The following is a 21,420-nucleotide window of genomic DNA, read 5'->3' as shown; positions in this document are numbered from 1 at the left end:
TACAAAATTTTAAAGATTATGATATTATTGTTATATTTGTTTATTATTATATCTTATATTTATAATATTCTTTTAAAAAACGAAATAATCAGTGGTCTTTTTTTCAGTCTGGTCTTCTCATCATCTGCTCATCATGTTGATCTGCTGAGTTTTCCTGTAAACTTGTCAACATTTTAAAGCGTATTGACAGTCGCTACAAGATTGTTTATATCTGCCGCATCCCCTCGTGTGCCACTGTTTACTTGTACATAAAGTTTGACGTCAGTAGACTAAAGGGCATGATCTCCCCCGGGGGTCTCATAAAACGATAAGAGTATGAAGGATTCATTCCCACCCCTCCATAACTTCTGATATACAGTATTTGTGCTGTATGCGTGTAAAAAAAACAATCTGGAGAAGATTCAAGAAAACAAAATGTCAGTAAATGTGAATTTGTTAAAGCTGAGTTTACATTTATCTAACTGATTTTAGATGCTGGGGGTGAGAGTAGAGATTTTGTGTTTAACTGTATATAAGTGATTATCATATAAAAATATAAACTTGGATTATTGGTTTAGTTTGAAGATAACAAACTGAATGAATATGTTGTTGTACTGTATATTCTAGAACAGAATTCTATTTTGCCATTATTATTATTATTATTGATTTAATTTATTGTATTGTATTTTATTATTATTATTATTATTATTATTATTATTATTATTATTGCTGCTGCATGCTAATTGTCTTCCTGAAGAAATTTAATTGCTGATAAAGATTTAAAATAAATGTCTGGCTGCTATTTTTTGCAATAGCATTTAAAAGCGAGTACAGTAGGGTTGCCAAGGTTTAAATATTCACTTACAGATGTCAGACTGCGTATTCCAGCACAACAGGAGTGAACACTATAACTCAGGTGTTTTAATTCAATGTAAAGTAAGTATTTGTTTTGTAAAAAAATATATATATATATGCAATAAAATGTGTACATTGTATAAAATATGGGATTCTATATGATTATTGTACATTTGCTCAAAGGACGACAAAAAGTTTATTTGACTTGTATAATAACATGATCTACACACAATACAGGACCGTCTTATGCCATTCTTGACATCTTTCTATACCTAAAGGCAATAGTATTTAAAAAACATTTGATATTCAGTGATCTGGCATGTGTTGTAAGCATGTAAGCGTGTTTGGCTTTAAGGCTTTAGAAACCAGAAGGTCTCTGCATGTCATTTCTTATAGCTTTTAGTAACTATAATTTTAAGTGTCAAATCAAAGCGTTTGGTTTGTAAAAACAGAAGTAAAGCTGATGCGGCAGACTTTCATTTGACATTGACACGATTCTGTTAGCAGGGAGTGTGAGATCTTCTTGTGTCAAAAATCTGAGACAATCTATTTGAGTGAAGCATTCGATCAGAATAATTTCAACAAACAAAGAGGATCTGTTTGGGAAACAAAGCATACAAGCACTTATACAACACACCATGCATCTGGAAAAACCCAACCTCAGACCTCTTTAGCTCAACAAACAGCCCTGATTAACAACAGCATCAGTTATAACAAGAACACGAATAATAATTAGATCAGATTTGATTAGAATTAACTTTATTGTCATTGCAGATGTTATGATACAAAGCAATGAACCAGAAGTGCATTTGTAGCAGTGTCAAATATTTACATATGTACAGGTTAGTAAGGTTGTGATATATGATAGATATAAATAACTAATGATAAATGAAGGAATAATATGAATATAAATAAACAGTATAATAATAATAATTATAATAGTTTTGCATGAGTAGTTATGATGAAGACTTTGTAGCATGCATTTTTCTTCTTGGGAATATTCCAACTGGCTCCTGGAGGTGTTACAAGAGCCTCATGGATTGCACAGGAAGTTCTTGTAGTTTCCATGAATCTGTTACTAGATCCTCCCTCTGCACCATAAACAGCTTAGCTCCAGACGCACCCCTCTAAGCGTCACTGTCCTGTGTAAGAACAAGCTCGCCTGCATGTTAAAACCTAATCCACTGCTCAGTCAGTCAGACAGTAGTGTGCAGTTTCTTCTCTCTTTATATATATATATATATATATATATATATAATTAAACGTTTCACCCTGTGTTTATGGATTAATCCTCTCTGTGTCCTTGATCTAGGTGGGAATTGTAACTGTAAACCAGACAGTTAACCTCAGGACTAGACATTTGGCCTGACCAGTCTCCAGGATGTGCCAAGATATGTGTCAGAGCCTCGTATCTTTCTCAAAGCTTTAATGCGAGTCAATGAGATCGAGACTGACCTGGAGTGTGCCAAAAATTATTTTCATTTTCATTTATTTTGGATCTAAAAACATGTTTACTTGTTACACTGAGCCAAACAGGATAGTTCTGGATTTTGCAGTCTATTTACAAGCCTGTAGATGTTTGGATGGTAGTGTGGTGTATATATCTAGAATATTTTTTAGCCTTCTCTTAATGTAGTTTACAGAGTAAGAGTCTTAAAGTCTATATTTAGATCAGATAAAAGCGGTAAAAATTCAATTAAACTGAGTCTCGAGTGAAATGCACCTGCTCTTGGACATGCATCTCAAAAACCCAGGAGATATCAAACCAAGTCCAAGACAAAGTAAAAATAAATAAATAAATCCACAGATCACCATAAAGATAAAAATAAATATGGTAGAACTGCAACCTCACCCAACATCAGCGACCATGCAAGGAGACTGGAGCTGAGAAGATAGAAGATAGAATGCATGTGGATAAAAGTTCTTTAGGTAAGTGAGATCATAACACTACTCATCACTATAAGATAAGCGGATACCCCTAAAGAGATGCACGGTAATGGCAGCACCATGTGGAGCGAAACCTGTAAACCTCTGGATTGCTTCTGTTGGCCCACTCATTTGGCAGACATTCAGTGGATGGTTCCTTCTAGACCCCAAAAAAAATCCAGGAGCTTCTAAAATACAAACCAGTCTGGTACCAACAATCATGTCACAGTCAGAAATCACTGGAGCACTTCAGCCTGCATCTGCATGATGTTTCACATCCTTTCACCTCCTAGTTTGGAGGCGACTCTGTGCAGCTGGAGATGTTTCTCATCAACACCTTGGGTGGATGAAATTCCGGAGTAAGATCAGGAGCTTTAAGGATTTGGACTGTAGTTAATATCAACAGTCTGCTACACTGACTCAGGACTACAGTTTACTCTGATCTCCATCACTGCACCTCAACATCGTTTATCTGTAATAAATGGACATTCGGTGGAACCCAGATGAGGATGAGGTTCCCTCTTGAGTCCGGTTCCTCTCAAGGTTTCTTCCTTCTGCATTTCAGGGAGTTTTTCCTTCACCACAGTCTCCACCGACTTGTTCATCAGAGACAAACTTACACTTATAAAGAATTTTTATCACCACATTATCTGTGTGAAGCTGCTCTGAGACGATGTTCATTATTAAAAGCGCAACACAAATAAAGATGAATTAAATAGAGTTGGAATTGATGTGGGTTCTCTCCTCTGAAGGTTTTCTCTCCACACTACCTCAGAGCCACTGTCTCGTTTATTAGGGACAAACTTATAATCATTAAACTTGTGCATTCCACCTTTATAACCTCCATCACTGTAAAGCTGCTTTGGGACAATGTCCATTGTTAAAAATGCTTTACAAATAAAACCGAGTTCGACTATTCATGGTTTTAGTTCTTGATATGTTCCTCATACCTCCTTGAGCCTGTACAAGTGAGCGAGTGCTTTGAGAAGAACAATACATGCTAAAGCAATGTACCATACTTTATATTCATACGATCACGTGACCATGTGCATAAAACCCAGAACGACTTGTTTTGTCCGTAAAAACCACAACAGACATGATCAGAGCAGACGTGAACAAAAACCCTGCTCCGAATCCAAGCAGAACCTTCTGTTCAAACAGCAGTAAACGACGCCTGACTCAGTACACAGAGTTCTGTTTTCCTTTCTGTTGTTGTTCCTCTTTCAGTAAAAGTTGAGCAACCGAACGTCACGTGATCCGAGATAATCAGAGAGCATGAACGTAATCTGATTTACTTTCTCTTCTCTTTAAGGCATGCAAAAAAAAAAAAAAGCAGCATGTGAATTGTTTGTCTTTTACAGGAAACGAACGACGGAAAACCACCAGGCTCTTAGGGTTCGCTCGTGAACGTGGCTGCAGGCCAGAATCTGGTCTCGTTCAACATTCTGAACCCTCCCTGGATCATGTGCGTTCCTGCTTCTTCACTCGACTGATTCACAGCATGCATCGTTTTAATATAATCTACATACGAGGAAACACTATGGTGAAGTGATGGAGTGAATATGGAGTTTGATTCGGATTAAAACATGTGGTGTAAGAAATCGAATTAAATTAAATCAATGAATCAAAACAGAAACTTTGCTTGGTTTCACTTTTTATTAGAAAACAATTAAGAAAATATACTTTTGACATGAAAAGAAAAAAACCTATAAAATACATTCATTTATTTTCCATGAGTGCCATAAACAGTACATTCAACATGTTATTATTACCTGATGTTTTTTCACTATTTGGAATTTAATTAGCATCTTTGGAATGTTAAGTACACTTCAGAGTGGTAGAACGAGTTTAAGGCTGAACGCATCGTCATGTGTAAAATCCCTGCACTCGCTTTGTTGCGCTGCCGTTTTCAACAACAACACAAACGTAAAGGCGCCGTGACCCATCATGGCTCGTTATCCAGCTGTGTGCCTGCTACAGGCGCTGCGGTGGTCAACGAACCACCGGCGGAAAAAACACAGAAAGCACCAAGTTACAATCGCGTTAAAGCCTTCAACATTTACAATCGTTTCCGTGTCGACGGCACGATCATCATCATCATCATCATCATCATCACATGGGCAGGTTCCTACTACTCAGAAAAACCATCCTGCCTCCAGGATCTCCATGAAATATTGATCTGAATCCTTTTATTACACGTGCAGATTATGTCAGGTCTGAACCTGCACACTTTTTATCTTTACCCGCATACAACAAACACCAGAAACATCTTCACGTTATGTTCTCGATGGAGGACACACAAAAGGAGAAACAGCACTTCCACTGCGTTCTCGCTCCAGCTAGCAGGTGTTGATTACAGGATATGGAGTGGCACCGGTGCTGATTTTTACTAAATAAAAACACGCACACGTGTGGTTAGGCGTTATTCTCGAGAAGAAAAAACTAAACAAGGCGAACGGTCCTCAGTCCAGCCGCCTCCATAACACAGAAAAATAAGCTTGAGAGGTTGTTAGTCATTAGCGGGCGCTGACCGAAGTCTACTCAGAGACGGATTAAAGACAGATACACGAGCGGAAAAATCTGTCCGTCTTGCACTTCTTTCTTAAAAGATAACTTGCGGATCCGTCCGAGCGTCAGTCCAGACGGTTCCTCGGTCTCGTCCGAAACCGGCGTGATCACGTGTATCATCACAAAGCGATGAGCTCGATGAGCAGCAGCGCGCGCGGGTCTCAGACATCCAGAGCCCCTGGCAGAAAGCAAATCTCTGCTTCGTTTCAAATCATGACATCACACACCACGTGATGCTCGGCGTGATCTTCAACATGTCATGCAGCGTCGTCTGATGTTGACTGGTTCTGGATTCGGGTCCACCTGAGGGGCGGAAACAAAAACAAGATTCAGTATGGAAAAGTTTTTCTTTAAAAACGCAGACTTTTTCTTCCTGAAGGTTCTGGAACGTACCTCGCTGTATACTGGTGGTGGTCTGAAGCGGAACTCCTGCACGTACGCCATGAAAGGGCGCTCCAGAACAGCGCTGAGGTCCTCCTCGATACGGGGGGCTGCAGAATTCTGCTCTGCCTCCTCGTCTGTGATGATGGAGCTGTAATCAGGAGGAGCTGTGGGGAGAAACCACCGTGAGTGAGATGATTATAGAGAAGGAGAGAACTTCGGTAAGGTGAGTAGAAGTGGTACAAGTGCTGACCTTCACGCTGCTCAGGAACGGTCATGCGGAACCACTCCAGGTTCAGACTGTACTGGCTGCTGACGCTGGAGGTCCGGCTGCCGAACGGATGCAGAGGGATGGTCCCCATGACCAGCGGAAGCTCCAGACACAGTTTGGAGGTGCCAGGAATGTCCACACACCTGATGATGGAGGAGGAGGTTATGAAGTTAAGGATTGACATGGTGACGTCTCTGTCGTATCTAAACGAGACAGGATCGTAGATCTTACCCTGAGCGTGTACTCCACTTTGATGATGCGGCACTGGAGGATGGACGGACCGACCGGAGGGATTTTGATGGCGCGCCCGTGCCAGGTCTCTCGGCGCCGTGCTTCCACTACGTCTCCGCACAGCGTGGCCACGACGGCCTGCTTCTGCTTCATGGTGCCCCTCGCGATGAAGGTCTGAGTCTGCGTGATGTACGCTTTCGGCACCACGGATCGGGAAGTGGCGTTATAGAATTCGGCAAAGACCGGAATCACCTCGCCTGGTGTGTAGCCTTTGCGGTCGATCTTCGCCGTGACGGACACTTGCCCGAAGTTGTGGTACCACAGACGAGCCATCTTCTCTTTAGTTCCTGCCTGAGGTGCCTACAAAAAAACAGCAGCACGACTCAGAACACGTCTCTTCTGCCCCCAACGCACCAATTCACGTCCTCACGTCTTAATTCTTACCAGTAGGGACGGCGTGTTGATGTCGATGGGCTCGATAACCGTAAACTCTTTCTTGATCTTCTTCACAGGAGCCCAGGGTCTGTGCAGCTTCACCTTGACCCAGTACCGGATGCTGCCGTGTTTGCCTTCGAACGAAGTCACGAGCGTCCTGGAAGGCACAAAGTCAGGTCAGATGCGTGTTCACGCACACGAAGATATATGGGTTATCTGAGATGCCAATTGAAGATGGAGGAAACTCACTCTTCAGGGAGCTGGAAGCTGAAGGGGAACTCGTGTCTTCCTGCAGGAAGGGTCGTCATCTCTCCGTTATCTACAAACAGATTCTGAGGTTAATTATCGAATAAACGTATGTGAGATAAAAACACGTTTTAGAGCAAAAAAGTTTCACATCATCATGCAAAAAGTCAAACAGTAACACAAACAGTGTGTAGATTAGACACGCGTTATGATACTGTGTGGTGTCTGAGCTGGAGATGATGGTTGAAGGTGTCAGAGTGATAGAAGTGATGGAGAAACGGAGAGAAAGCGCGAGCGAGCAAAAAGGCGACGAAACATAAACAAAGCCATGTCCTGTCTGGCGTGCACGCGCCTCGGGAAACCGACCTGCCTGCAGGAGAACCTCTCTCCGGTTCAGGTACTCCACCTCGTCGCTGTAGTTCTGTGTGTAAGCCGTGCTGGAACCTGCGCTCCGGGATTCGGTCCAGTGCACTTTCGCGTATCCCTCAGCGTGGAGCTTCACCGAGTCCACTTTCGTTTCAGCGCCGAGCTCGAGCACGACGCGTCCGCACACCACGTCCCCGCTGTGGAACAGGGGCGGGCAGGGGGCATCGCGGGAGTCGAACTCCACCAGGAACTTCTTCACCTTGCTGAAGATCATCTCAAAGATCTCTCTTTCCTCTCTTTCTTTCTTTCTTTCTTTCTTCTTTCTTTCTTTCTTTCTTTCTCTCTCTCTGAGCAAAACAAAACCCACACGCCTCTATGAGTCCTTTAACTAGCATGGGGGGGCGGGGTTTCCTCGTAATTATGCGCGGTCAGGCGCGCTGATTGGCCTCGCCTAATAAACACGAGTGGGCGTGGCCAGCGCGCGGGGGCTTGATGATTGATGCTTGCAGGTTCTTGGTGAAAAACAAGTGGACTGAGCATGCTCCAGAGCAGCGCGTTCAAACGCAAACACGCGCAGACGCAACATTAAAACACGTGGATAAAATTAGTTTTCAAAATGAATAAAACACTGAGCTTTCAGTCGACCAAGAGAAAGAAGAAACGAAAGAAAAAGTTCTGATCGCTGTGTGTGTGTTTGTGTGTTTGTGTGTGTGTGTGTGCGCGCGCGCGTGTGTGTTTGTTCACAACAAAAGTTGACTGTGAACATCGTGTACTATGGGTGTCCCGCGTATCTCTAGCGCCCTCTGGTGTGGAAAAATCAGAATGCTCCGTCATATTACCCCATCATTTCAAAATCTAAATACTACTTTTGTTCAAAGAATATTTTCAATAAAAACATAACAAAACATTAATCAGCTTCTTAATGTAATAATAAAAGTGACAATTTTCTAAACAGCATGACAAACGCTATACGGTCAAAAGTATGTGGACACCCGACCATTACACCCTTTGTGTGCTTGTTGAATACCATATACAGTCTTTTTTTCTGTTATAGTGAGCACCGCTCCTCTAAAAGGAAAAAGCTTAGATTTTGTGGATGTGTGGATTCCAGGCGAAGAGGTCTATGATTGTGGAAGACATTTGAGTTTATTCGCTCCAATCTCGGCTTCTGTCATGCAGGACAGTTTTGAGCCTCTTAGTATTTTTTACAGTTTTACTTTAAGATATTGTAGATCATTTGTGCCTCGAGCGTTTTGCCAATAAATGATGCACATTTATGTGTGATGGTCAGATGTCCAGATGTTTGTGGTCACGTAAATCAGATAAAATCAGGTTGAAGCACCAGTAAACAAGGCTGATTTGACTGCTGATGTGTCGTATTTGAGTGAACGAGTTCACAAGTTTAGAGTTTACTCAGTTTGTTTTCCTTTTTTTTCAGATGTAAATCATTAACTTTAAACAGCCAAAACATATGTATTTATCTAATGTTTTTTCAGCCAAAAAAACCTCTCCAGTTTGATTGTTTCTATTGATTGAGCTTTATTTAGCCCAGTCAGGCCCCGAAATCCAAAATCCCTTTTACCTGGAAGGTCTGGTAATAAACACTGACGATAAACACTTCAGTGGGAATTTCTTCTTTACTCATCTCGCTTATAATATGATATCAGAGCATCGGTGGAAAAAATGTTATCTTTACATCCTCCATGACTTCTACTTTTCCACTTCGATCACATGAGACGATCAAGGTTAAAGTGTGTTTCTTTATCAGACAGAAGTCTTATCATGATTACAAGTGCTATAACAATTCACTATTACTAAATAGCTGCTATAAATATTGTGCATCTCCAACGGTTGTAGTGTGTAAACTAACAGGGAACTGCAGTGTTTTTTATAATGACATTATAAACTTAGTGATCACTAACTGGTTATTAGACATATTTGAGCATCTGACTGACAAGAGGGAATGGATTTATATACATTTCGAGCCCAAAGTTAATTACTGCTGATGATAAATTTTTCTATTCTGTAAGCATTTCTTTTATCCAACATCCTAAACTTAACATTCTTTACCCTAATAGGCCCAGAGAGTTCCTTCTGTAGATTTTGTGCGTATCTTTTAATTTAAAGCTGGAAGTTCATCACAGTTCAATGCACCGTCCTTGCATCCTTACCCACATTTCCAGCTGAAATATACATATTAATGAGGATAAAATAGATTGATAGTAAACTTAAAATAAAGATATAATTATGCCTTAAGTGTTTGATGGCTGCAAAAATAAGAACTGTTTTATTGTCACTGTGGAACTGGATGGAGAACGTGGTGTTTGTCAGCATGGCATGTTGTGGAGCAGATAATGCGCCCCCTACTGGTGCACTGTTTAGTCGCTACAAATTGGTCACGCACAGTTGCACCAGATGCTCTGCGCACACACACACACACACACACACACACACTATAGCAGAGGATGAACTACACACCTCGAATCAGGTGTTGTCTCTTCCTGAAGTATGTGATATTGGAGGTGTAGTCGTTGTACACGGTGTTGACCCCGACACCCCTGTGCTCCAGCCAGTGAGCAGAAGCCACCCCTCTGCTCTGAACCTTCAGGGCTCTGATGTCCATCTGCCTTTGCAGCTCCAGCACTACGATCCCACTCAGGGTCTCCCCGCTGCTGTACACCGCGTCCCCGGGGCCGTCCAGCTCCAGGGCAAAGCGTCGGAGACCCGTAAAGTCCATATCTGCTGAAGAAGTCGAGTAGAGCATGAGAAGAAAAACCAAACATCTCCAACAAGCGAATTCCTGTGAAATGGTCAAATAAATAACAAATAAAGAAATAAGAAGAAACCTACCCAGTCCAGTAGATACCCCACACCGCACGCGCTCCTCACCAGACGCCACTCCACGCGCTGCAACAAGTCCGGTGTCATTTATCCACGCCAACTGTTTCTCTCACAACGCCTACACATGGTCAAGACCACGCCCACCAAACACTGTCCACCGCCAAGACCACGCCCTCACAACTGCCACTGTTCACTAACAAGAGCACGCCCCCATTGAGGTCACGCCCCTATTCGATTTTTTCCCCTGATTCCACATGGCCCGCCACCAAAACCACGCCCCCTTATTACGGTCGTAATCACGCGAAGCGAATCATTGCACAATAAATAAATAAATAAATAAACAGATAAATTAGATAAATGGAAAAATGTAACTGAGGGAAATTTTCCCAGTTTAAAAATATATATATTTCTAAAATTTGAGAAATATTTAAGAGCTTTGCTTATTTCAAATAGTAAAAATAAAAGGTTTTAATATGTTTATTTATGGCATAATTATTCTTATCAGGTGATAAGATTCATATAAATCTATAATATTCCTAGAAATACTTTGTACCTGTATAAGAACAGGGTTGGATATGCAATAAAATTTATATAAAAGTAAAATAAAATTCCGATGTGCCACTTTGGAGAGATGGAAAATAAAATATACAATAAAAAATATTTAAATAAAATAAAACAATGCAACAAAATTCACTCAATTTCATTCATTCGCTCCATACGTTTAATTGTTAATTCACTCAACTCCTTGATCTTGATGGAGCAGAGCATCACACTCATTTCCACAGATTATGTGTTGAACATACAGGCAATACATTTAGACCTGGAGATGGAGAAGATCCAATCAAAGCTGGATGGACACAGAAGTTCTAGGGTCATCAGATTTTTGATCAGATTAATAATAATGATACCAATAAACACTTTTTCAGCAGGTCGCCAATTTTTAAATGAAAAACATTTGATCTTCTGCACCATGTGACCAGATTTTAAAACGTCATATTAGCCCTGATGTTAATCACTGATTAAAGAAAAGATTTGCAGATACATGATCTACTTCTAGAACTATTGTGTACTAGAAAAGTTCTTTAGCACGATTGTATTTGTTAACAGTGGACAGAACTTTTGCTCCACAAGCTGGTCGACTGGACGAGTTTGTTTTGGTCTAATGTTAATTGGGAAACAGATTTAACGAACATCAAACAAAGTGAAAATGAATCATGGTGATGTTCTTCTGCTTCACTGTTGATGAAAACTGGAGGACTCTCCGAGTTCAAAGTCTGTTCTGAGCAATCGGTTCTGTTTAATTACTGGAAAATCAACATGGATGTCCCAAGAGACCCGACAGCAAACAGGGGATCGATGTGATCCATTAAATATTGTGTCTACACATTACAGTGTACAGAACGACCTGCATGTCTAATGAGGGCCTCCTTTTTACACCACATTTTTACACACCACAACCTGCTTCTACAAGATTCCTACAGTTTCATTCTTCAAACCAATAGAACCAACTATAGAGTTGATGTTTACTCTCGCTGCTGGAACCATCTACTGCCATCAACAAAATCTATGGCATTGTAGGACTTGAGCATTTCAAAGCAAGTCTCAGAACAGCTGCTGGGTTTATGCACATGGAACTGATTCCAACCTGAAAGCCTTCACTGCAACACTTTCAGAGTTTCACTTTCTAGGAGAAAGATTCACAACCTGCATTTCTGATGCTCAAGTTCATCTCATCTTCAAATGCCAGCACTCGACTGGATGGATAAATCCAAGGCTGGTTTTGAGTCACATGTTTATACAAAGCTGTGATGCTGTAAAATGTCCATGAGAACTGAACTGAATTGGAAACATCTTGAGATGTTTAGCAAAATTGAAAGAATGTGAAGTGCGATTGAGGACAAACATACTGCTGTTGTCACATAGATATTTCAAATCTGGTTGATGTTTTGAACTGAGTTGTAGCTCTGAGAAGAAGAACTGGTTGGTTGTTGCTCTCTTTTGGTTGCACTACATGTTTGTGTCTCCTCTAGATAAAGAGCTCAGAGTCACATTTCTTGGTAGTACATGAACCTTCTCTTGTGGAAACATTATAAATATAAAATAATTAAAACAAGATAAATTCATTAAAATAATAATAAGTGTTGGTCATGCTGTTAGCTGATGATATTTGAGGTTAAAGTCAATCCAATTGACTGCTGTAATGTTCTGTAGATCGACAACAGAGGAAATGTCGCCACCTGCTGGTGCAAAACCCATTTATACGCTCAACGACATGATCCGAGATTAACAGTAACAACTCATTGTTCTGATCATTAAATATTTGGAATGAAAATATTTTTGAATGAAAATAAATAAAATTAAGAGCATATTATGATCTTATTTAATCTTTATTATCCATAGTTTTGTACTGTCGTCTAAATGTATAGCATTATTATTTATGTCTGAACTTTTGAGTCACCAAAATCTGGAACCAAATTCCTCGTGTGTCAACAGATTTGGCCAATAATAAGTACTTTTTTTTTGGAAGTTTAAACAAGCTGAGAGCTTCAGGTCTGATACAATGCAGACGTCACCGTGTGAAGACAGAAGACAAGGCAGTACCTTTTATTGTCACCCAATACAAAAAGACATTTGTTGATATTTAAGCATTACAAAAATAGCATTTATGCACAAATGTATATATCTTTATTGTAAATGAAGCAAAGATCTGCTCAGGAGGGAAATCCAACACCAAATACCATCAGTATCACTAGTGTGCTTGGTGAGGAACCGGAGCAGGTGTGGAGCTGCAAGTATGAACATTAGCACATTTTTGACAGATTTCATTAGTTTTAGTGGAAATTGTAAGTTTATGCAACTAAAAATGTATCTGAACAGCTGAAGTCCTTGAGGATGAAGTTATAGCATGTTGTTTAAAGAAATGCAAAATCTCATCTTTTTGTTTGATGTCACAAAATCTAGGGTCTAGGGCCAAAAGTATGTGGACACCCATTTGCTCTTAACGTCTCAGACTAGATTTGTGGGGTCGGCTGTGAGGATTAGTGCTCTTTCATCTACAAGATCAGCGAGGAGGTCTGGTGTATAGTCATTAATCTACATCATCCTACATGTGTTCAGTGGGCTTGAGGAGGTCAAGGTTTAGGTTCTTCCACTTCAGACCTCCACAGAAGCACATTGCCATGCAGGAACACTGTTATTTTTCTCACTTTAACAGATGTTTCTGTGATTGAAGCTGCGAGCGTGATGGCCAGGTGTTCACATACTTTTGGTAACATAAGAGTATACGCAGTGGAGTTAATGATATCAACAATAATCAAGTTTCAGCTTTACTGGAAGTTAAATACACAGATTTACAAACCCATAAGCAGATAAACTAATATAAATGAATTGTTGAAAGCTTCATCTACAGCCGAGTCTCGACCTTTGACACAGGAAACTAATATATAAGCGTAGTATAGTGTTTGTGTTCACACACGTCCTTCAAATCAGAAATAGTTTCGACTACACAGATTCCATCATCAATGTACAATATTACACTTTTCTAAAAACATCTAGTTTAATCCCAGTAACGACAATCATTCAAGACTTTTGATCTCCCAAGTATCATTAATACATTGTGCTTCAAAATTGGAAAAAAAGCCCATGTGTGCACTCAGATGAAGCACCAGAAGAATTTTTCCAACAGGAGAAAAAACAGGAATTTCATCCGACTGATGACTTTTAATACGACTGTGATCAAGAGCTGATCCATCAGCTTTCACCAAATTTCTTCTGAGATCTGAAGATAAGTAATGTGTACCACTGCAGTACCACATGATGCATGTTCAAGAGGAATAAAATGGAGATTCATGAGTCAGCATTCTGACGATCCACCGAGCTGGTCCTTATCTAGAAAGTTGGCCAGGCTCTGTCTCAAGCTGTTCAGGTCAAAAATCTTGATGTCCAGCACTTCGATGACTTTCCGCACTTCGTCCTCCGCCTGCTGCCTGGCGTCCAGAGAAGATGCCAAGCTCTGCTCCGCTCTCTGCACTTGCTGTTCGAGCTCGAAGTTTCTTTGCTCCAGCTCCTAACCACAAAGCAAAAAAAAAACACTGAATCAGCGTCCCGGCTGCACCAAGAAGCATTTTTAACCAAGAAACTCCATTTTACCTGCATTCTTTTAATAATCTTCTCCCTCTCCTCCTCCAAATCCTGGAAATCAGATTTCCTGTTCTGTAGCTTGTTAATTTCCTGCAAGCATAGATTTATCCATGATAACTTAAATGGTCTGCCTTGCAAAATGTATTGGGGTGTGTGTGTGTGTGTGTGTGTGTGTGTGTGTGTGTGTGTGTGTCTCAAAAAAAAACAAAAAAAAAAAAGACAGTATCAGTAAACAAAACTGTAAAAGTAATAAGTGGAAACCTCTCCGCTAGGGGGTGGTATTGCACAAATAAAGCAAAATGTGCTGAACTATTGGCACCCCATGAACAAATATGAGCAAATCACTTTCTTAAAAAAAAACTCAAACAAAAAAACAACAACAATATTCATATTAGGTTTTGTAAGTAAATACAAATAAATTATCAACAGAGCAGCAATGATGTATGCTCACGTTCTCTTCGAAAATGGACAAATCGCTAAAAATAAACTACTATGATAAATGCTCGTACTTCATCTTTAGCCTTTAAAAGGGCCTCCATGTGTTCTACAGACTGGAACAAATCCTCGCTCCTGTTCTCTGATGAAGCAGCGTGTCCCTCTCGCTCTCCCAACTCGGCCACCTGGAAAATCAGAACATTAAATATAATGAATATGATTATATACTTTAATATAAAAACTTCCTCGCAAATCATTAACATGTTCTTTTCCAATCTAACAAAAATACAAATAATACAGGTGGTCATAAAACGAGGCCTTGAAAACCCCCGGAAACCTTAAAGCTCTGAAATGCAATTCGATTTACAATTCAGAAGGAACATTGCAAGAACAAGGAAAAAACAGGGTCAGGATTTTCAGCAAACTGCTCATGTTTCTGCTTATATCAGAACAAACGACTCAACAGACACAAATTCCCCACAGTCATTTCTCTTTTTTTTGACATTGCTGTCAGGATGATACACGGTTCTCCTGCAACTTTTCCCACGAGACCTGAACCACAAAGCACCACCTACTTGTATTTTCCTTCATGCCCATGGGCCGTATTCAGAATATGCAAAGTAGGTTTAAAAATGAATGTAGGGAAAGTTGCAGGTATTCACTGTAAGTGCAGCATTTCATCTCTGAGCAGCTCCTTCAGTAACAGACTGTTACATCCTCAGTGTCTGAAGGAGCGACGCTAAAGGTCTTTTCTCCCTGCTGCTGTTAGACTGCACAATCAGAGCTGCTCCTAGTGAACCAGTCACCATAATGCACACTGTAATACTGTTTCTTTACACTGTGCATTAAACAATAACTTACATTTTTGTGCAATAACACCAATTTAAACTGTGCAATATTTGAAATTTGTTTGAAAGTATTGTTTCTTTTGCGTTTATACACTTTACTGTATATATTTGTTCTATTTCTCTCTCATATGCACATTTTTCTTGCTGCTGAAACAGAAATTTTCCCACTGTGGGACGAATAATTAAATATCTTATCCTATGGATATGTATTTCACCCCTCTGAGGTTGCCAAATATTACTTAAAACAGCATGAGAGAGTGGACGAGTATTTCAGCAGTGTCAACTCGATCAAATGCACCATACAAGTACCAATTTTTTTATGAAATAATAAAACACGAATAATCACTAAAAAGAAGAAAATGCAAGCACTTAAATAATAATCTAACAGTTATATAGTATAATAACAATATATTTGGAATGAAAATTCCTAATGAATAATCTGTTGTTTTTTTTATACAGTATATAAAGGGGAAAAAGAAGTTGCAGGATGGCCTGAAAGCAGCATAAATTACGTGCTATAATAAATAAAATAAATAAAGGACCACACAGAAATCATAAAGAAACCTTTCTGATGGTTTAAAGGAATCTGAATCTAAATCCAGTTCAGAGATTAGATTTTCAGACAGAAGAATGTGTGGTTTTGCGTTTCCAGCATGTAGGTGCCTCTATGTCTTCTGAATTACACACAGTTCAGATCAGCAACACTCTTTTAAACTTCCATTATAAGCAGACTGAACAGCAGCCAAGTCTAGTCTGCTGCACGTCTGATCTGTCTACACAATGAAGCAGGAGAAATCAACTGGCCTGGTCTCGGAATTGCTGCGTCTCCTGCTGATACTCAGCCAGCCGATTCTTCCAGTGTTCAATGCTGCTGTTGGCTTCACGGAGCGCTGAGACAAGCTTTAGGTTGCTTTCCCTCAGAGTGAACAGTTCGGTCTCCATGTGTGTCTCACATATCGATCTACAGGTAAAGCAGGGCGTATAAGCGTAAGAGGTGATAAGGTGATATGACCTGGGACTCAAAGTCAACAGATGTTTATGTAAAACTATAATAAATAAATTAATGGATATAAACTACAAATCCGATGACAGAAATCCTCTAGTCCTGAACATATCATTATATTTACAAGCATGTTGCTTTCTTCCCTCTTCTGCATACATCAGCTCATAGACAACCACGATTTACTGGTGTTGCTCTGACTGGAATTGAACTGATACATCACCCTTCTGAGGGAACCTTTTTCACACACTCCTTCTTCGAGGCCAGCTCCAGGTCCGCACTCTTGCTGCGAAAAAGCTTTTCCTCCCCATTTACACCCAGGAGCGCTGTCGGAGATCTCCGGCCTTCACACAGAGCCTGAACAACGAGGAGACTACAGTTAACCTCCTAATGAATTCTCTCATAAATGTTCTATATGAAGAAAATTATATATTACACTTTTACTGGTAGACACTCTTTTACTATATATATATATTATAACTAAATACTGGTTTATTTATATAGTTTATAACTATAATTACACATACATACACATATAATCTACACACTGTATAATTATGGGAGTATTGTTTGTTACAGAAAATAATTTTATTCCATTTTGGGTGAGAAATTGAGCCATTTTGTAAAAGGTTTATTATATACTGTACAAACGTTTTTTGCACATTTTCCTGAAGGGTGCCAATAGTTTTGAAGCTGACGCTTTCTTTCTTAAAAAAAAAAAAAAATGAAAAGAAGCTCCTTTCCTGTTCTGTGTGCAGGAAGTTACAGCTCTACCTCTGCCATGTTATTAATACTGCATTCCTGCACTACTGGTGTGATGCAGAGCTCTAAAAAGGCTTTTATTAATTTAATAGAAGTGCATTTTTACTCCAATCATTCATAATTCATTCATGATACTCTGGGAAGATAAATAATTCTCGTTCAGTGGCCCACTCAGTGATGCAGCCCTACCATAAGGGAGAACGTCAGAACTTCCATAAGGGAGAAGTTCAGGACTTCTGAGCTAGAAAGCAAGAACTTGGAAGATTTCTGACACTGTTGGTTTTAGTTTCCACCCTTTGCGTCTCAAACAGAGAAGGAGTTTTGTACACCGATGTTCACGTCACTACACTATAAATAAAAACGTGTTTTATTGTAAACGCAAGTAAAAGACCTGTAGAGGAGCGATGGTTAAACCAGGACTGATCAGCTCAAACTTCTCTTGAGATTTCTCCCTCACGAGACGTGCAGCTTCCTTCACTTCTTTAAACTGTTCTGAGAACTGGATAGAGCACATGGAAGAAAAGTGAACAAGCAGCAAACATTTTTATACTGTATTTAATGACATTACATCGGATTTCTGGACTGGAATAAAAGAACGGGTGTAGTTTTGATGGATTATCACGGAGGGTTGGGACTTGGGTTAGATAGAACTGGGATAAACAAGACAAGGAGAAATAGACTTATGATGGAATCTGGATAGTATTAGAATAGATTAATATAGAAACTGATATGGATATAATTGTAATTAAAAGGGAGTGCAGATGCGCCTGAGATGGGATTGGGATAGAGGAATGAAAAGATGGAGGATAGGAGTGAGATTGATTGGAATAAAATAAAGATGAGACTTGGTATGGGTGAGTGGAGAAGTATGGAGTAAAGTATGGGGTAAATGGTAAATGGATAAATGAATAGATGAGTGGATGAATAAATGGATATATGATGGATGGATGGATAGATGGAAAAGTGGATTGGTGGATAAATGGGTAGGTATGAGAATAGAGAGATGGGTAAAGGAATAAATGGAGGAATAAATAGATGAGTGTATGGAGAAATGAGTATGGGATAGATGGATAAATAGATGAATAGATGGATAAGTGGTAATTGGATAGAAGCATGGATGGGTATGGTGATGAATGGTTATGAAGATGCGTATTAAGATAGATTGATGGAAAGATGGGTAGGTAGGTATGGAAATGAAAGGAGAGATGGTTGGAGGAATAGATGGGTTTTGAAGTAAATGGATAAATGAATAAATAAGTGGATGGATAAATAAGTATGGAATGGATGGATGGATGGATGGATGGAAGGATGGCTAGATGGATGGATGGATGGATGGATGGATGGATGGATGGATGGATGGATAGGGGAATGGATGGATGGATGGATGGATGGATGGATGGATGGATGGATGGATAGATAGATAAATATTTTACTGGCCTGGAACTAATTTGTTACAGCAGTCAATCACAGAACATTGAATCTTTTTTTTAACTTCTAAGCACAACTGCATACCTGTTGAAGGTGCTGCTCTGTGGAGAAGCCCAACCCATACACAGTATTTGCCCTGCTGTCTGCCCACTGCCCAAATTTCTGCGACGTCTTGGTGAAGGTCATGTTGGGTGTTACGGTGCTGTTTATAATCGCCTGAGTCAAAACAGAAGTGGTGCTTAACTCTAAATACAGACTTTAAATCAGATAGTGCTGTGGATCTGGAGCTCGTACCTTCGTTCCCCCTACGCTGATGATGCGATACACAGTTCTGCTGGCGTCATAGAAGAACGATACGGCGACCGCATGTTTGCTGGCGGGAATCCAGTTTCTCTTCGTCGCAGGGTCGATCTGGAAGACGTGTGCTTTTGTGCTGAAGAGCGGCTGCTCCCTGAAGAACATCACACACTTCCATAAGAACATTATTCATTAGAACAAAGGGGTGTGGCTTTAATTTGGGGGCGTGGTTTACATTTTACTGTCGAGTCATTTTTTTATATTCATCTTTGCTGCATAAAATTTTCAGGAATTGTTCTCCAGAAAGTTCTCAAGCATCTACGCTCTACAAATATTTTATTCCTGTAGGAATTTTTTTTTCACTGCAATTCAATTTTATTATTTATTTATTTATTTATTATTTATTTATTTGCTAGTCCTCGCCTTTCGTGGCGATTTGAAGAACGCACTTGGGCCGAACCCAAGCAGGTGTCAGGGGTCATTCAGTTTCATTCATTTAACAGATGCAATATAAAATCCTGTGCACAATCCTGGGGTCTATTTATAGAAGAAGTTCCTTCATAAAACTGAGAAATGTATTACAGGACGTCGCCTCTGATCGGATGAAAAAAGCTTTTATCGATTTAATCACTGAGAGAGAAAAGCTCGGTGTAAGTGCTCGGCCAGGCAGCGTCGGTGAGTCCACACACATACTGGTGAACTTCTGCCAGCTGAGTGTGGAGATGGAAATAATGGACCACGTTTTGTTCCGTATAAATTTACAACACCAGTAGGTGCCATCTTTATGTTATGCTCTATATAGCCTTCGTCATGACGTCACCCTCCTGCTCTTCTTCTCAACCAAGATACAGACCCGTGTTCAAATTTTATACTGAGACGTGATGAAGGAAAACGGTGGATTGTATTTTATAGAAAATTCTACTTTACACGTACCATCTACAAAACATGAAATGAACAATATCCTCTTTGCTGCATCCAACACCAATAAATATAAATATGGTGATTGGATATTAAATATTTGGGTTTGTATTTCCAGAAGTTTCATTGACCTCAGATGGTAATAATATTATTTTTAAGGATGCCAATAATGGAATCATGATAAAACTCTGATGGAAACCATAACCTTCATTGATCTGGATTTCTGAAAGCAAGGTTTTTTAATTGATTTCTTTTTACAGGCACATTTATCTTTACTTTCTGCAGATAATCACACAGTTTTCTGTCGATTTCTGTTTCTTCAGCTTCCAGGAAATGCACCATCTGATGGACTAATCTTCAGAGCCAAGTGTTCGAGCCACTCCAATGGCAGTGTGTTGAGAAATGTTTGAGAACGCTTGATCCTCTCTGTAATCTACTGTAAAGAGGAATCTCTGGCAACTTCAGCAAAAGACGTCCACTGTATTTCCAGTTTCATCCATTTGTGGTGTGTGTTCATCAAATTCAACATATTCGAGCTTTATCAGGGAGGAAACATACAAACGGGTGATTGGGCGACACCCCGAGTGAAATATTATCCAAATAGGGGTTTAGTCAGATATCATGAGGACGCATGGGAGTGTCGTTTAAGCAGCAGAGAAAATGAGTTCTGGTTTGAAGCATTCGTGAAAGTGGAGTTTAAGGTACTGGGTTAAGATCAAATCTCTGGATTAGTTACATTTTATCAAATCACCACTTGTTTGAAAGGAAAAAGTATTTTAAAGGATGAAATGTAAAGATTGTATGATGCTGCAGAAGGACTGAAACATGAAGCATTCTATAATGATCCTCATCTTCACATCTGGACTGCAGATTTAGGGCTCCGTCCACAACACCACACTATCACACTAAGAGCATGGGGCAGGTAGTCTGGCGCTCTTCAGCACACTGTTTGGGACCGAGCCTCAGATTGCCACGTTTATAGAAACATGAGAAGATTATCCGTGTTCAGCCCAGCCAGATGTTCCTGCTCGGTCATGCAGATGTTCAAACAAAACACACTCACGTTCTGGACAAAAAAACAGACTCACCCCATTTCCACCAACGAGTTTGGAAAGTAGCTCCAGAAGTCTACAGCTGACTCAACTTTTTCTCTTCTTTCTCTTCCCTTTTTCCAGACAAACAGCACTAGTCTCTCTCCAGATATCGCTCTTGCTTTCAGGGTTTGTTTGGTTTTCTTTACTCTCGGCACTTGTTTTATCTATTGGCATTCTTGCATGACGGTTTTCTTCTCATCTGTCGCTTTTTTAATCTTCATATCCGGTATGAGTGATGTTTGTTGTTGGAGAAAGAAAAAGAGAACCAGAAGACTGGAGAGGACTGGAAATGTTCTCAAACCGGCAGCAGAACAGCACAGAAACACTGCAGCAATGGGGGGGGGATGTTGGGGAGGGTACGTAAACGAGTTCTGCTGCCACCTGCTGTTCACTTCATAA

The 21,420-nt window shown here is 40.0% G+C and overlaps 2 protein-coding genes across 4 annotated transcripts; both read right to left on the bottom strand.

Moving 5' to 3' along the window:
- Positions 1-4,402: 4,402 nt before the first annotated feature.
- Positions 4,403-10,246, bottom strand: arrdc2 (arrestin domain containing 2). Of its 3 annotated transcripts, none has more exons than XM_046858211.1 (8): positions 10,109-10,246; positions 9,737-9,997; positions 6,896-6,965; positions 6,656-6,803; positions 6,210-6,571; positions 5,963-6,123; positions 5,722-5,876; positions 4,403-5,631 (listed from the first exon to the last, which is right to left on the bottom strand). In XM_046858211.1, exons 2-8 carry the CDS (start codon positions 9,993-9,995, stop codon positions 5,578-5,580), a joined length of 1,209 nt encoding a protein of 402 aa, XP_046714167.1. In that variant the 5' UTR covers positions 9,996-9,997; positions 10,109-10,246; the 3' UTR covers positions 4,403-5,577. The 3 variants fall into 3 exon arrangements, with proteins under 3 accessions (XP_046714167.1, XP_046714168.1, XP_046714166.1); XM_046858212.1 differs by having other exon boundaries at positions 9,737-10,000; positions 10,109-10,232; XM_046858210.1 differs by lacking the exons at positions 9,737-9,997; positions 10,109-10,246 and adding an exon at positions 7,259-7,675.
- Positions 10,247-12,676: 2,430 nt separating this feature from the next.
- Positions 12,677-21,359, bottom strand: homer3b (homer scaffold protein 3b). Its single transcript, XM_046858371.1, has 9 exons — positions 21,016-21,359; positions 19,007-19,163; positions 18,797-18,928; positions 17,676-17,783; positions 16,746-16,879; positions 16,327-16,483; positions 14,749-14,859; positions 14,249-14,329; positions 12,677-14,165 (listed from the first exon to the last, which is right to left on the bottom strand). The coding sequence occupies exons 1-9, from the start codon at positions 21,018-21,020 to the stop codon at positions 13,953-13,955; spliced, it is 1,098 nt and encodes a 365-aa protein (XP_046714327.1). The 5' UTR covers positions 21,021-21,359; the 3' UTR covers positions 12,677-13,952.
- Between the last annotated feature and the right edge of the window lie 61 nt (positions 21,360-21,420).

This window comes from Silurus meridionalis, chromosome 9 (assembly GCF_014805685.1).
Source record: "Silurus meridionalis isolate SWU-2019-XX chromosome 9, ASM1480568v1, whole genome shotgun sequence".
NCBI lineage: Eukaryota > Metazoa > Chordata > Actinopteri > Siluriformes > Siluridae > Silurus > Silurus meridionalis.
Note: the sequence above shows the minus strand (reverse complement) of the source record. Positions and strands in the feature narration are given on the sequence as shown.

Excerpts from the sequence above, each read along its gene's own strand:
- homer3b (XM_046858371.1), bottom strand. Across the intron at positions 18,929-19,006 it reads TCAGCGTAGGGGGAACGAAG|GCGATTATAAACAGCACCGT; the intron begins GTACGAGCTCCA and ends GTTTTGACTCAG. Across the intron at positions 17,784-18,796 it reads CAGAGCAGCACCTTCAACAG|TTCTCAGAACAGTTTAAAGA; the intron begins GTATGCAGTTGT and ends TGCTCTATCCAG.
- arrdc2 (XM_046858210.1), bottom strand. The coding sequence starts at position 7,532 with ATGATCTTCAGCAAGGTGAAGAAGTTCCTGGTGGAGTTCGACTCCCGC. Across the intron at positions 6,966-7,258 it reads AGAGGTTCTCCTGCAGGCAG|ATAACGGAGAGATGACGACC; the intron begins GTCGGTTTCCCG and ends ATCTGTTTGTAG. Across the intron at positions 5,877-5,962 it reads CGTTCCTGAGCAGCGTGAAG|CTCCTCCTGATTACAGCTCC; the intron begins GTCAGCACTTGT and ends TTCTCCCCACAG.